Source organism: Zosterops lateralis, assembly GCF_965231275.1.
Source record: "Zosterops lateralis genome assembly, chromosome: 1".
In the NCBI taxonomy this organism is placed as follows: Eukaryota; Metazoa; Chordata; class Aves; order Passeriformes; family Zosteropidae; genus Zosterops; species Zosterops lateralis.
Window position 1 is genome coordinate 105,920,798 of NC_139762.1, and position 15,665 is coordinate 105,936,462.

The following is a 15,665-nucleotide window of genomic DNA, read 5'->3' on the forward strand; positions in this document are numbered from 1 at the left end:
ACACCTCCTAGGACTTGGAACTTGCATCTCTGATAAACAATGCTTTTCCCATAAAAGATTGCATATAAAATAACTGAGTGGAAAATGTAACATCAGGATTACGCATAAAAGCTTCTGACTTGGTGAAAAGGTTGCAGAAATGCATCAGTGGGATGTTTTGTGTCTTCAGGAAAGAGATGTGTTTCTGACAGCTGATAAAAACAGGTGTTTATCTGGGACAAGATCTGAGTTCTGACTAGAAGAGAGGTACCACAATAGAAACACAAGAAGAGGGAAAACAATGCAAAACAAAGGAAAAAAAACACAACCAACCCTGTGAAAATTGAATGTTGTTTGAATTGAATGGCTGTAATAGAATGTCATCTGTACACTGCATTCTAGATTATCACGTCATACATCTTCTTCATTGAAATCTGACATGTTTAAATTAGTTCAGCTCAGATAGACATTGATCCAAGTCCCACTGATGTTTGTAGCTCGTTGACTTTGGATCCCATCTCAATGCAAGAATGTTTAAGAATGGGAAAGACAATCCAGCAATCTGGAGGACTCTCAAATAAAAGCTCCTAAGCATACATATTGTAAATTATGGCAGTTCATATAGCGGATGATAATGCCACTTAGAAGGAGATGGACCTTCAGCTGGAAGCAGGAAATGTGAAATAAGTATGAAGATCCTTAGATAATTCTCACAAGGCTGTCTAGTGTAAGAAAGCTTTCTGCACAAAAGGATAGGGAGCAGGAAAGCAACTTGGTGGCATTTCCAAACGGTGTCTGGCCTTTCATACTGCATTTTTGAGAAGGGAACTTTGTATCTGAATTGAGAATCAAAAGTGCCATGTCTCTTACCTCTCTCTTAAGAAAACTATGGAAAACTAAGCCGAAGTTGGTTACTAGAGTTGTAGGAATATCACGTTCTCTATTTATTAGTTCGTTGTTTGTCATGATTTTTAATGAAATTAATGTGTTTGTTTCAAATACTCCTCGTTGTTTCTTTCATTTTAAAGATACTCCTGTATATCCTCCTACTTCTTCAATTCCAAGAGATGAAGTGGCTGGTGACATAATAGGCAAGTTCTTGGTGCTTTTTCCCCATTTCACTCTTTTTCCCCGTGTTGCTATTTTTCACTGTTTCAGTGGTGCCTGCTCTTTTGTAGAGTCATAGAATCATTAAGTTGATTTTTAGGTTGTAATTTTGCCTCTGTTGGTATTTATCTTTCAAGAGAACCTTTGTTCTTGTCAGAAGTTCATCGCATTGTCATGTTTATACCAAACAGTTTAGTGGGCTAGCTCCAGAAAGAGTTAGAGATCAAAAATAACCTTGACATCTGCAGGAGGGGCTGACCATCTTGTTTGGTGCACTTAAGAACAAATCCATCAAGACTTTCTGACATGTACAACTTTCCGACACGACAACCACTGCTTTGTGGTGTAAATCTTTTTCTTGAGGCTAACTGGCCTCTGCCTCTGAACTGTCCTCTCTCACCTGGAAAATTGTACGTTGCCCTTGGCAGTGAAGGACTTAGATTTCTAAGAAAGCTTCATATTTCTTCCTTAGCCCACTGCAAAGCTGCCTGAAATCCATACAATGATTCAGTTGGTGGGCTTATATTTTTTAGCCTATATTATCCTACTGCTCAACAGAGATGTCATCACAGCTAGCACTTAATCACTTGCATACTTACAATGCACTTCACCTTCCTACAGCATTCAGAATAATTGCCCTGGTAGACCTCTGGGTATGCTCTGTTTCATATCCCCTTCTCTCACAAATTTTGAGAAGAGAAAAAAACCCAAAAAAATCAACTCCAAAGGAAAGTGAATAAATATAACAGGAGAAAACAGATATTGAGCTCTTTACACTTTCAATGAGCAGTGTCTGAATTTGAAGGCACAAGAAAGGCAGCTTCCTCTAAGTGGAAGTTTCAGTATAAGTTGTAAATTTGTGCTGTCAGACTAAGTGCAATTACAGATTGTGGTTTTTTGAATGAGATTTTGCATGTAAGGCTCATACAAATAGGATATTTTTGTTCAAGAGTAATATTTACTAAGTACTGATCTATTTTTCTCTGCAAAATGACAAGGAATTCTGGGATTTTACACACTAACTTGGTTTTTTTCTTTTCCTTTCCTGTTTTAACTAGAAGGAGGCTGCAAACCAGGGTATTTTGGCCCCCAGTGTCTGCGTAAGTGACGTAGTTTCTTTGACACTTGGAGCCTTGCTCCAGGATAAATGCCAGCCTTTGACTTCCAAGGGAAATAAGAACTTTAAGATCATAATACTGCAAATGTTTTCTTTACAAACGTGCTCTTCAGCGTGCCAGTGCCATGGTGCAGGAGTGCTGGGCAGTGACTGCGATGGACGTACCGGGCAGTGCAGATGTCGTACTGGATTTGGGGGTTTTTCCTGTGATACCTGTGCAGCTGGCTTTTTTCAGTACCCCTTCTGCCAGGGTAAGCCAAACACTTCCTTTTGGCAAGCATATCCAAAACACCAAATCCCCAAGTTTCATACTGAAGGATGAAGTTATTTTGCCATGGAGGTGTATTTGTAACAGACTCTCCCAAAACTCACACAAGTCAAAGAGGAATAATGTGACGAGAGGAGATTTTGATCTAAAAATGTCCATTTCCTTGGTTGCTGTCTGCTGTTTGATGCAGCTGCCGGACTCTAGTTTGTGTTTGGATTTAGTAACATTGATTAAACTTAGAATAACTTTGGAAATATTGCTGTTACTTATCCTTGGGTATTTTTTTTTTAAATTTGTGTTTAATATGAGTTTGCAACCTCACTTTGATGCACCAAGCTACCCCACGTAATCAATACTAGAAAACTGACTGCTTTTGAACTTTAATAGCTGCCTCTGTACTGTCTTTTTAGGCAATTTATTGACCACTGTCATCTGAGATTGTAAATCTAAACCATAAATTGTTTCGCTTCAGTCCCAAAAGCAATGGAACTACTTTCCATAGTTGGCAAACCACTTGGGATTGATAAATCAGACTCCCAGTGGGGCCAGGCCAAGTGTAGTCCTTTGACTCCTATAATGGAACTTTGAGCCAGCTTCACTGCTCTTTCATTAATGTTTTCCTTGTTCCTGAATTGTTACAGATGTGAGCAATCAATAAAAGCTGTTAGGAATCCGTATAAATATGATGGGCAAATTGTCCTCCTGTTGAGCATCAGGGAGCAGGGAATTGCTTCTACTACACTTTTTTTCAAATGTATTTTTATTTCAATAAAGGCAAAAGAAGAGAGCCTGTACAGAGGCTGCCTCTGAAATTCCTTTTCTCGTTGGCAGTGTGTGAATGTAACTTGATGGGTACCCAGCCCGAGGTCTGTGATTTCTTTGGGAGGTGTCTTTGTCGCTCAGGGGTCACTGGCCTTCAGTGTGACAGCTGCCAGCCTGGCCTCCACTCCTTCCCTGCCTGTCAAGGTAAGGCTGCTATTGCATGTAGAGCATCAAACAGGGCTCTGAAAAGGCAGACAGCTGTGCTTTCCAGGACAGCAGCCAAAGCAATGTTCACAGCAGCAAATGGGCAAGTCCCTCTTGTGCTCTACAGGGAAATCCTCATATATTTTAATTCTCCAATTTTAGGCCTTTTTTTCCCTCATGGTCAGACTGTTTGATGTATTCTCAGTCAGCACAGCTGTCTTACTAATAACCAAAGCATTTGAGAGCTGTTCTCACATGGAGGCCCACAGCAACAGAGCACACTTGACTGCTGAGGAAGCAGCATAGCAGAACTGTGAAGCACTGGTCTGCTTTTGCAGGGAGTCTTTGGTACCTTGTTTGGTACCAAAGTTTAGTACCTGGTAAAAGGTGTGTTCTGTAAACCTGAAAATCTAAGATCTCATTTTGCCCTTCGTGGTGGTTTCTCACTCATTTTAAGATCATCTGACAGGAACTAACCCAACCTGTGTTCACATAAGCATGAAACATGAAAGATCTCTATTGAATTTCCCACCAAGGACTAGCCTGCTTTTTACTTGACAAAGAAATTAATGGAGTATAACTTTTGAGTGTCATAATGGTCTTGTGTGTGTATGAGGACTCCCATCAAGTCCTACTTGGCCCTAGGTTTTGTCTGCCTTTAGAGTGAATCAGAAAGGAGGCCCATAATCCTTAGTGATTTTTCCAGTGAGAAAGAATATAGAATATTGCAGAGTTCTGGTATATGCTTTCCTATACTGATTAACAAGATTTATGCATAACATTATGACTTGCTTTATTCTCTCCTATTATTTTTGGCTGTTGGCTTTATCAGTCTTCTTCCTTTGAGCTTATACAGTTGTTTATCTCCTGTAAAGGGACAGCAGAATTCTTTATGCCCTCATGCCCTGATTTCACCTGGGGTAGAATTAATTTTATTCCTAGTACTGTGTTACCTTTTTTCCCAATTCTTCCCCCCATTCTATGGGTGGGGTGTGAGTGGCTGTTTGTACCTATTTGCCAGCTGGGGTTAAACTGAGGCACCTTGCAAAGACAGACTGGGTTGTGTTACCAAACACAATGGGTGGAACAAAGTAACACCACATGATTGTGGGTTTTATGGTCTGGAGTAGATGAACATTTTTAATGAAAAACATAAAATCAGGATTCTGCATTGGTACACACTGTTCAGTGGTTTTAAAATAACCTTTTTTTTTTTTTTTTTCCTAGAGCAAAATCAAGTAGCAATCTTAAAGCAAATCAAGCCTGTATTGGATATGTTTGATCTTTGAACACCAAAAGCTGAAAAGAGACATAAAAGCTTAAAAGAGCATGCAAAAACAAATTGTAAAAGACAGATAAAAATAGTTGAAAACACAGTCAGTGGTATTACTCAGAGCTGCTGCAGTTCACAGTTTGTTCAGTTAAAATGAGCTGCCATGGGTATAAACATAAATTAACACAGCATGCTGCAAGCTGTGGGGGAAAGTGAGCAGCCCAGCCTGCTACTCCTTTAAGGAATTGTCATCTTCAAAAGGGAGACAGATCTATATTTTTTGGGCTGCTGTGACTAGAACTAATCTCTCTGGTCTTGACTTGTTGAACTCAATAAAAGCTTTATTCAAATAAAGTGATATCAAAACAAAGCCTTTAAACAAAACACTTAATACTAAAATTAGGAGAGAATACAATATAATAGTTAAATGATGGGGAACTCTAGTGTAGGTGTTGTTCTTGTTGTTCTTGGAAGCTTCAGTGTTTGTATTTCTCTTACACTAACTTCCTAGCAAGCCCCGTGTCTTTCCAAGCATCTTTAAAGTAAACACAGCAAAGTCAGATGTCTTTGGCTGCAGCAGAAAGAGGAACCAAAAGGGGGAACCAGAAACATGAACATGTAACAAAGAAGACAGTGTTAGCTTTGTATTTCTGTCAGTCAGCCATTTCTGCCAGTCATGACATCCAATGGGTTAACTACAGCACTTCATCTTGTACCTGGGACAGCTGGGATGCCCACATGGGATCCCATTCCTGCACCTGTGAAGTGTGACTCTGTGGATCATTCCAGCATCATCTCAAGAAAATAGCAGGTCTTGTCTTTAGCTGTTAGCCCAGAATAGTGGCAATTCCATGGGAAGTTTGCTGTTATAGTTGACAAAGTGCTTTGAGTATATCTTTAAAGACTTTTTAAAGTATTTCTCTCATGTGACATTCTTCCCAAATGTAAGATGGATTTATGTCCCTTACATGTGTTTTGCAAGGCATCCAACTGAATCCCTTAGCTGTGAGTTACAGAACTGCAAGAACCAAGATTATCAGTGGTTGAGGAGGCAATCGCAGAAAAACCTTCCATTTCGGGGTATTTATTTCTGGTGGTAAAATTATGGTTTGTCTGGATGTAAATGATTGATTTCTATTCAAAGGTAAGTTTTCTTCAAAAATTCTAAATTTAGACATGTATCTGTTATTTTTTTTTCCTCTGTGCAGAATGCAGTTGTGATGGTGTTGGTTCTCTGGGGAATACCTGTGGTCCTGGAGGGCAGTGTCTGTGCCGTAGTAACTATGCTGGGCTGAGATGTGACCGCTGTGCTCCCGGATATTACAGCTATCCCAACTGCTGGCGTGAGTAAAAGCCTTCCTTACTTTTACCAGGATTTTCCTTCCTATTTCTGCAACACGGAAGAAAATAAATCTTCTCAAATGTATTTCCATTTAAAAGATTTCTATTTTGATGGGATGGGAACTTTAAGAAAATATCTGTCACTTCCATAGGTTAGTGTTCGGTTTATCCAAGTGACTGTTTTGTATATGTACCCAAATACTATAAATCAGGCTAAATACACATTTTAAAAATCATTATAAAGGCTTCTGTTGTCTTGGAGTTAAAACTATTTGAGTCTCTACAAGGTAACTGTATTAAAAAGCCCTTTCAATCTCACACCTGCTACATTGTGCTTCTGCGCTACCACATTCCACAACTCTGTTTTCAAAAGGTCTTTCAATGTGTCTGTTTTATAAAGGTGTCAACAGCGAGTGTGACCCTGCAGGTAGCGTTGGTTCTCACTCTGTAAGTATTCTGCCACTGCAGCTAACAAGTGCATGTTAATCATTCATGTGCCTTTGCTGAACACATCCAGCTCATTGCTCAAGCCCTGAAGCCTGCTCTTAGATTCTAAAAGAATTGCACGAGCTTGTTTGAAGAATAGGAGTGGAAATAAACTTTGTGGTTTTTCCTTTGATCATATTAGTGCAAAACCTTGTCAAAGGTGGGAGGTTTTTATTTTTTATATATAGAATATACATACTGTTCATGTCTTTTTGGTATACTCTTAACACTAACATATACATGAAGATATAAGCCTGTGCATGTCTCAGAGACCCTCTGGGTCTGGGTTGCAACAGGCCTTTCAGCATCAAGTTATTCTTAAAAAATCATTCCATCTTTCTTGCCATTCCACTATTATTGTTTTTAATACAATGATGGTTATTAGTAATTGCATATTACCAGAAATTACAGGCATTGTTAAGTGTGTAGCAAAGACCTAGAGGATGAGTCTGATGGATGGTAGGAGTACCTATGTAGGCTTCTGTATAGAACTATGTGTGTCTTCCACCAATAAAGAAAAGATGAAGTACAAAAATGAGTTAGTATTTTTAAGGAAATATGGGTTTTATTCTTTGTGCAAGACAGTTAATACTTTGAAGCAGTTCTAATAAGGCTATTAAAGATCTGGAAAGAACATTCTTTGGGACCCTTAGAATAAATCAGATACATAAAAAATATGCAGGGTGGAACAATCTTGTGCTGATAGTATGGGACAGAAAAATCTAAGATGTCTAAATCAGCCTGAGACCCATGTAAAAGTCAGCAAACTGACAGCTCTTAACAATATTAGTTTTTTCTTAGTAGAAAAGAGCAGTAAGTTTTTTATGAAGCAGGTGAGCCCATATCAGCTCCTTTCTGTTGTTAGGGATATTGTCAATGTCTCCAGCATGTTGAAGGTCCTACCTGCAGTAAATGCAAACCCTTGTACTGGAACCTGGCCAAGGAAAACCCCGAGGGATGTACAGGTATGGCTTCATGGCACATTTCTCTTGCATATGACATGTAGTCATCTTTATTCCCTGACACTGTCTGTGGTGCTCTTTGTGACTTTCGTAACTCTTGTTAACAGCATGTTTCTCATTCTGCTTAATGGTAACACCAAATTACCCATGATACCATTTTTACTTTCCGAAACCAGGCCATAATTTCATGGGTGTTTGTCTGCTTCTGAATCAGGGTGTGCTCTGAAGTTGCAATGATGTTCACTTTCACATGGCCCTATGGCAGATCTACTGGAGCGAGGCAGGATTTTTACCTGTAACCCTCAAATCAGAATTTGGCTCATTGTTTCGAGAAAAAAAGTGCTTTTTCACTTTATATTATTTCCTAGCTTGGAGTGTAAAGCCGTCTTGTGGCCTCAGGGTGTGACAAATCTGTTATGGTTTATATCTGTATAATAACTTGTGATCAGCAATGTTTTCCAACAGGGAGTGTGTGTTTTTCATGCAGATAATAATAATTAATTAATATTAAAAAGGGTGAAGATAAAAAAAGTCTTTAAAGGTTCTCTCCAACTGTTTGCTTTGGAACAGATTCCACCACAACAGCCACTTAGGAAGAGTAGCTTTAGACCTGATAATGGTATCATTGCATTTTTTACTTCAGATCTCCAAATACTAAACAACTCCTCAAATATTAAGTACTGCACTTTCCATGTAATTCTCTACTTTCCGTCACAGAGTCAATACTGGGTTTCTCCAAATTTCTAGGTGAGCATAGTTCCTCCCTGCAATATTTTCTCCATTTCTATTTCATATGGGGAGTTAATTTGTTTCCGGAGTAGTACTGCAGAAAAGAAGGTGCCAGTCAGGCTGGAAGACACTGTTTTGTATCAATTGTCTGAATGTTTCTAAGAAAGAAAACAATTGTAAATTCAAACTCGATACTGGTTGGTGTGGTTTTTTTTTTTTTTTTTTTTTTTTTTTTTTTTTTGTTTTGTTTTGTTTTGTTTTGTTTTTTTTTTTTTTTTTTTTTTTTTGGTTTTTTTTTTTTTGGTTTTTTTTTTGGTTTTTTGTTTTTTTTTTTTTTTTTTTTTGTCAAATAAAAGTTAAATCACTTTAAAACACACTAGTAAATCACACATACTTAAAAGTCCTCATTCTTCTTCTCTTTTTCTTCTCACCTCATACCAGTATCTTGCCTGCTGTTCTGAAACTTCCAGAATAAAATCCACCTTGTGGCACATTGACTCAAAATTGCAGATTCAGGGTGGTGGGATTTTTCCCCTGAAAAGTATAAAGAAAAGATGAAATGTAGGTGTCTTTGTTTTTTTTCATCTGTGCAGCATGTCAGTGTGATGTGAGTGGAACACTAAGTGGAGTTGGAGAATGTCAGCAGGTAAAGTGAAATTAGAAGAAAGATATTAATTAAATTGATTATTTTAAAGATAAACTATTGTAACATTTGCTAAGGTAGAAATCTTAGTACTGTTTATTGATTTTGAACATAAAAATAGCTAGTTTTATACGTCAAAGGAACAATTTTACACATCCAAGGGATGTATTAAGTTAAAAAAATTTTCTTCTTGAGTTTGTCTGTTTGCTAGTCTGTTACTGAAGATGATAAATGACAGAAATAATGTCCAGATAATGATTTTTGGGTTTTGTGGTTTTTTTTTTTCTTTTTCTTTTTATTTTTTTTTTCCTTTTGTTTTGTTTTGTTTGATTGATTGATTTGGTTTGGTTTAGGTTTTGGTTTTTAAGATTAGAAGGTTTTTCCTCTTTAGAATTAGAGGGAATTCAGAGTATTGAGCGATTAAAGTTCTGGAAAGGTACTGAAACTTTTTTGATGAAATTTATTTTCTTCACAGGAAAATGGGCATTGCTACTGCAAATCTAATGTTTGTGGAGATTCCTGTGACACTTGTGAAGCTGGTTATTATGCTCTTGAAGAAAAGAATTATTTTGGCTGCCAAAGTAAGATGAATAAAGGACATCTCTAGTGAAACATTTGCACTTAGCACAGAAATCTTTAGAATTCCCTAGGCTGTACTTTTAGATTGGGGATGTTTGCATTACTCATGTGCACAGCATTTTGCACTGGTGCTGGTGCTGTAACCTTGTGACTCCTCTTTTGCCTTTCAGCAGGAGAAGGAACAAGGCAGATGTTATCACTGTACTTCCCAGACATTTTGTGCACGTCTTAGAAAACAGGGTGTTTTTAGACTATAACATAAATCTTATTTAGGAACGCTCAGCCTGTCAATCCAGCTTGAAATTTTTAGCCTTGACATACTTGTTCCTCAGTACAGCATCCTATACTTCATTACTAGAGGTGTCCTTTAGTTTGTGCCGCAAGTTCTGTCTCCTGCAGAAAGTCATTCAATGTTGTTGTCCAATGTCAGTTGAAAATATGTATATTATATGAACACATACATTGCAATTTTGTTAGATAGATTAAATACTGAGGTACCAGACTTTGAAAAATTAAGATCTCGCAATTTTTATAAGTTAGGTTTTAGATTCTGTAGTTTATGGATTTTTTAAAATAGTCGTTCTTTGTGATATCGCTGCTATTTTTGCTAGGAAAACATCTGAATAGCAATTCTGCAAAACCATAGCCCTGCATTTAGCAATGTGGCAGGGTGTACTGTTCGAGGTTTTTTTTACAAAGTGACTTCTGTCACATTCTAAGGAGAAATTAAAAAGAAAACAGTCACAAACATAGGGAGCTCAAAATAATTGTGGCTTCTGCACGTGTATTAAGTTGTGTTTGAAGGAGTCTAAAGGGCTCTGGGAGAAGGAAACGAGTCATTAATTGTATTTGGTTAGGTGAAGCCGTGGTGTGTTTTCTGATAACTTTTATCACTCTTTGTCTGATCTGGCCTCTTCTCTGGGCCTGCCAGGCTGCAGGTGTGACGTTGGAGGCTCTCTCAGCCCAGCCTGTTCCCAGTCCTCGGGCAGCTGCCGGTGCAGGGCGCACGTCGTGGGCACCACCTGTCAGGAGTGAGTCAGCTGTTCAGTCCATAAGTCCCATCAGTCACTTGTTATACTTTCATTCTGGACTTGCTGATAAGTAACTTGGTAAATTGCACTGGTTATTGATACTAATTTTCCTGGGCCGTTTCCCTTCCTATATTTTAGTAAGATTTTCTGACTTGTTTCCTTAAATATCCAATACCAGTTTAGCAATAGTATTGCATATCTATCTATATATCTATCAAGAGTTGTATAGGAAAAAGTACGAAAGCTGTAAAAGCTTCTGGGAAGAAATTTCTCATTGCCTGCCTCTTGCCAGCTGCCTTGAACCTATGAGCTGCTGGCAGAATTCCTCAGTCATCAGTAGATCACCTCCCTTTCACTGCTTTTTGCCTTTAGATGCAGATTATAAATGACTGGTAATTCTTTGCTGATTTGTTCCGGGTTTGTTTCCTCCTTGAAAGGCCTGAAAAAAACTATTTTTTTCCTGACCTGCACCACATGAAGTTTGAGATTGAAGATGGTACTACTGTCCAAGGAGGGAAAATTCGGTTTGGCTATGATCCTCAGGAATTTCCTAGCTTCAGTTGGAGAGGATATGCACAGATGTCCTCTATACAAGTAAGCTGGTATTTCACTCAAGGCTTTGGGGTGAAAGTGAAAACAAAAGTGCGTAGCACATATGTCTTTATAATACTGCTATGTGTGTGGAAGGTCATGGAAAAAAAGACAGAAAAAAGGACAGGATTTGACTAATCCAAACCTTTTGGCACTGTGTTGCTCTTTGGATTAGTGGTTGTCGGTATTTTTGTCAAGTCTTTTGCACATTGCTTGTGCAAATACAGCTTCTTCAGAAATGTTCTTTGAGGTTGGCTTTTTTGTGAGACAGCTGTAAAAGGGAACTGACAGCTTTCAAGTCTATAATACTAAGTGCAGAAATTCTTGTCATGCCAAGAATAGTGGGAACAGCAGAAAATAATGCTTGGCTAAATAATTTGAATCACACAGGTCCGTGACAGTCTGTATCCATAAGCTTTTCAGGTAAATTCACAGTGCTGTCACTGAAGTCGTCTTACACTTGAACTTATATTGGGTAAAGAAGAGAGAGATGACAGCTTTTATTATGAATGATAACTTCATATTACAGCAAACAGGAAAATGTGTGGTTCAGTGAAAGAAGCTGTGAGCAGGGGCATATTAGCAACATGTATTTTAGTTTCATGACAGACTACAAATAAACTAAACAACAGCTGAGGGAATAAGTAAATCACAGAAATAAAAAGTCACCATAATTTCTCTGAGAAGTGCCCTTCTGACTTTGAATTGAACTGCTGATCAAATGAAGCAGAATTTTAAAGCAGTAGATTTGAGTAATAAATGAGATTTGTTCACTCATCTTGAAAGTAGTGCTTTGGTAGAGTCATGTCCAGCCTCCATTTGTCCAGGGACTAATGAATCACTGTAGCATGGGACAAAAGCACATAACTGTTGCACAATTATTTCCTTTATGTTCTTCATTTTTCAGTCTTTCTTCTTTTGTTGTTTTGGTCTTGGATTTTTTTTTTCTCAGATAACTTTTGAATTTTCAGTATTATTCTACATTTGTAAATGAGGGCAACTCTTGGGTATCTGTGATTTCTTAACTGCTTTTGATTCAGCTGCTTTTTGCATTTCTTTTCTAGGGGCATTTCATACAGGCTTTTTGTTTTGTTCTCAGATGTGGGGAACAGAGAAAATGTTTGCATTTGGGGAAGCAGAGTGGACCACAGTGGTGGGGAGGTCACTGTGCCACAAGTAGCTTGGAAAGGGATAGCAGGTGGATTGTGAACTGGTGGGAACTGGATTGTGAGGGGAGCTTTAGAAATTAGGATGGAAAGAAAGAAACCAAACCCATGAGATTGCACCAATCCTGTTTTTTCCTAATCCAGCACTGACCCTTAACATGTCTCTTTGTTTTTCTGAAAACTAAATAATGAAGCTGTGTGAATGCAGAGAATTTTGTGGGTCTGGAGATGTCAGTTCAGCCCCAGGACAAGGGCAGCTTTCCTGGTATTGCAGCTCTAAGCAACTGGAGGAGGATCAGAAGTTTCAGTGACAGGCTAAGGTGTCTGCATGCTGTGGGATCTCAGACTAGGGTCAATGACTGTGGCCTGCTCCTTGGAAAGGCAGGAATATCAACAGCCGTTGATACCATATGCCTCCTTTATGGCCCGAGTGGGGAGAATAACAGTAAAATACTCTTGATATATCGCAACAACATGGTAGCTCAGCCATTCTGTGTCCTTCTGGATCAGCTGGCATTCAACAAGAGGTTTTTTTCACAGGAGATTTTGTTCTATGCTCTTTTGTAAGCTGCCCAAGCCTTTTGTCCTTGCCAAATGTTTTTTCTTTCTCTGGGTACTAGTAACAAGTAATGTACTTTCCATTCCTCCTTTTTCCCTTTCTTTTTATTTTTCCCAGCCAGAGGTGGTTGTGCCTATCACTGTGGCTTCCCCTAAGTTCTTCCACCTAGTCCTCCACTATGTCAGCCTGGGCTCAAAAAGCTCTAAAGGGAAGATCTCAGTTGCTGAGGGAAAACATATTGGCACTAATTATACTTGTAAGTGAATTAATTTTCTCACTAGGCTTCCCCATCTTCCTCTGTCATACACCAGCATTGCCATTCCAGTATATACTTGTCTGCATGTGCCTCTTTCTTGTAGGACTTTAGTCTGGTGCTTGCATGGCTTCTAACTCTCCCTCAATTCAGCACTTTACGGCTGTTTTTGTTTATTAACTTCCATTTTTCAGAATGAAGTGAGGATAACTTTGAATGTGGAAAAATCAAACCTCTACTTATTTCGCATTATCCTGAGGTATATTAACCCTGGAGGTGAAACATTATCTGGTCGCATATCTGCTTATCAGTCTCAGCCTGGAGCAGGTAGGTGTCACTCAGCAGTGCAACAGCTCAGATGAATGTTAGATCAGAGAAGGCTTTCCAAGGTGCACCTAAGTCAAGTCTTTAATGTTGCTTAAAAGGGGCATCACTTTTTAACAGCTTTTGTGCTTCTCCTCGTATATTTTTGCTGTGTAACTGATGCAGCTGTGTTTGCATGAAACCTCTGCTTGCAGTCGTAATCAACATTTGTTTTTTCAAATATTTGCCACACTTAGTACTGTCAGTCCTGTACTTGGAAGCTCTAAACTTTATGAAACTTTTTAAGAAGGGGTAACAATATTTTGTTTGGTTTACTTGCCTTTAATATTCAAGTTTTAAATGTAGCTTTTGCCTTCATTCAATGAGTAAGATTTGTTTAAAATGATGAATTCAGTTTACTGAGTTAGTTCTGACTACAGACCTCAAAAACATGTTGCCTTTCAGGCCCTGATAAAAGATAAGTACTCCATATCCTTTGAATGGTAGGGGCATACCAAGCCTGTATGCAGAATTATGTCTTATTATTCCTGCCTTACTCAGAGGATTAAAGTTATAGATCCTTTCAGAAATTCAAGACAAAACTGAAGACTTCACTGACGTTATTCAGCAGAGTGGCAGAAGTTTGGGGTCATTGCTGGCTTCTAATGACTGGGAGACAGGGAACCAGATTTTGTCTGTCTCCAGGGTCTTCAAAGAGCAAAACTTTAACATTCATAACAGTTGATCCTCATGACTTTGTCCTATTTGACAAAGCATACCACAGCTATATTTCTGTAGTACACAGAGTCATAGAATGGTCTGGGTTGGAAAGGGCCTTAAAGATCATCCATTTCCAACCCCCTGCCATGGGCAGGGACACGTTCCAGTAGATCAGGTTGCTAAGAGTCCCATCCAATTTGGCCTTGAATACTGCCAGGATGGGGCATCCACAGCTGGCCCATCATCTCTGCCTAGAAGTTACCTGTCTGTAAGTAAAAATTTTAGAGGCTCCTGAGAACCTCCAATAGCTGAAGTATTTGTCTTAAAGTCACATGAGAATATGAAATGTGTCGGCTGAACATATTGTCAGTGCAGAGAGAGGTTGAATGGAATATTATGGAAGGGGAAACTGAAAAAGTGACCATTTCAGAATATTGGAAAACTGGTCATTACAGGGGCAGAGCTCTGCTTTTCTGTGCCAATTTGCTCAAGAGGAATAAGGAGGAAAACAACAACCACTGCATAGCTCTCTGTCTGGTTGAGTGCATTGTTATTGCATATTGACTGAAAAGTGTTGATCAACTCCTGTCAAACAAAGTTTAATGGGCCAAATTACCAGTCCAGCTCACTAAGCAAGTAGAGACATTTTACATAGTCACTTATGTTTTTCACTTTTTTTCTTTTTTTCTGGCAGGGGCTGCTCAGAGCAAGGAGTTTGTCTTCCCACCCAGCAAGGAGCCAGCTTTTATCACAATCCCAGGAAAAAGCTCCACAGAGCCTTTCTCACTGGCTCCAGGCACATGGACTGTCAATATAATGGCAGAGGAAGTCCTCTTGGTAAGAAAACAATTGAGGAAAACAACTGCTTGAAGGTTGTCATAAAGTTACTGCTCTGGAGTTGTTTGCTGCAAAGAACCCAGAAAACAAGTGAAATTCAGCACTAGTGAAAGGAACAGAACACAATTATGGAAAATTTACATTTCTTCCCCTTGTTTCTTCTCTTTCTCCTGCTCTAATTTTTCTTCTCCTTACAAACTTTAAGTCTATCTGGAATCTGTACCTTCAAATGATAAGGTATTATTAGCATACAGCACAAAGCATAAATGCTCACAAAAATTAGTAATTTTTACATATCATATATTGTGTCTAGAGCATAGCTCTAGATGCCAAGGCCTTCGTTTCTTGACAAAAATCTGTGCATTAAGAGTATTGTAAGATGGGCTGCATTATGAGCAGGTCAATTTCTGACTGCTTTAATCCTATATTTTCTCTCCTTTCATTCACTGAAAACCTGAAAATTTTTCTAGCAGCAGTTCTAAGAAATTGCTAGAGAAAGAGAAATTGTTTGAGATGATCATTGATGAAAAACCTTCAATATGTACACTCACGAAGCATACTGAAATTCTTACGTATTTTGTACAGGGATAAAAAGCAGTATCTCTAGTCATTAAGCCTGGGGCTGTGTTAAATTTATGGAAGACCACATGAAGTGTTAGTAAAGAGCTTGCAAAGATATTTCTTGCTGAAAGTGACAGTATTATTGTGCTGGGTTTTTTCACTAAATATCTTTGAAAAAGTATATGTTAATTATC

General features: G+C 38.6%; 1 protein-coding gene across 3 annotated transcripts in view; it reads left to right on the top strand.

Moving 5' to 3' along the window:
- Positions 1 to 827: 827 nt before the first annotated feature.
- LAMA3 (laminin subunit alpha 3) overlaps positions 828 to 15,665 on the top strand; it is a 74,775-nt gene continuing 59,937 nt past the window's right edge. The window contains exons 1-13 of one of the 3 annotated variants that reach the window (XM_083856923.1): positions 828 to 1,070; positions 2,145 to 2,186; positions 2,317 to 2,454; positions 3,303 to 3,437; positions 5,919 to 6,053; positions 6,452 to 6,498; positions 7,403 to 7,502; positions 8,822 to 8,874; positions 9,347 to 9,452; positions 10,382 to 10,481; positions 10,919 to 11,075; positions 13,245 to 13,377; positions 14,768 to 14,910. In XM_083856923.1, coding sequence (XP_083713049.1) covers positions 839 to 1,070; positions 2,145 to 2,186; positions 2,317 to 2,454; positions 3,303 to 3,437; positions 5,919 to 6,053; positions 6,452 to 6,498; positions 7,403 to 7,502; positions 8,822 to 8,874; positions 9,347 to 9,452; positions 10,382 to 10,481; positions 10,919 to 11,075; positions 13,245 to 13,377; positions 14,768 to 14,910 — 1,521 coding nt within the window. In that variant the 5' untranslated portion in view covers positions 828 to 838. Of the gene's footprint in view, positions 1,071 to 2,144; positions 2,187 to 2,316; positions 2,455 to 3,302; positions 3,438 to 5,918; positions 6,054 to 6,451; positions 6,499 to 7,402; positions 7,503 to 8,821; positions 8,875 to 9,346; positions 9,453 to 10,381; positions 10,482 to 10,918; positions 11,076 to 12,788; positions 13,054 to 13,244; positions 13,378 to 14,767; positions 14,911 to 15,665 lie in introns of those variants that run through there. The other 2 variants (XM_083856924.1, XM_083856925.1) reach the window with 2 other exon arrangements.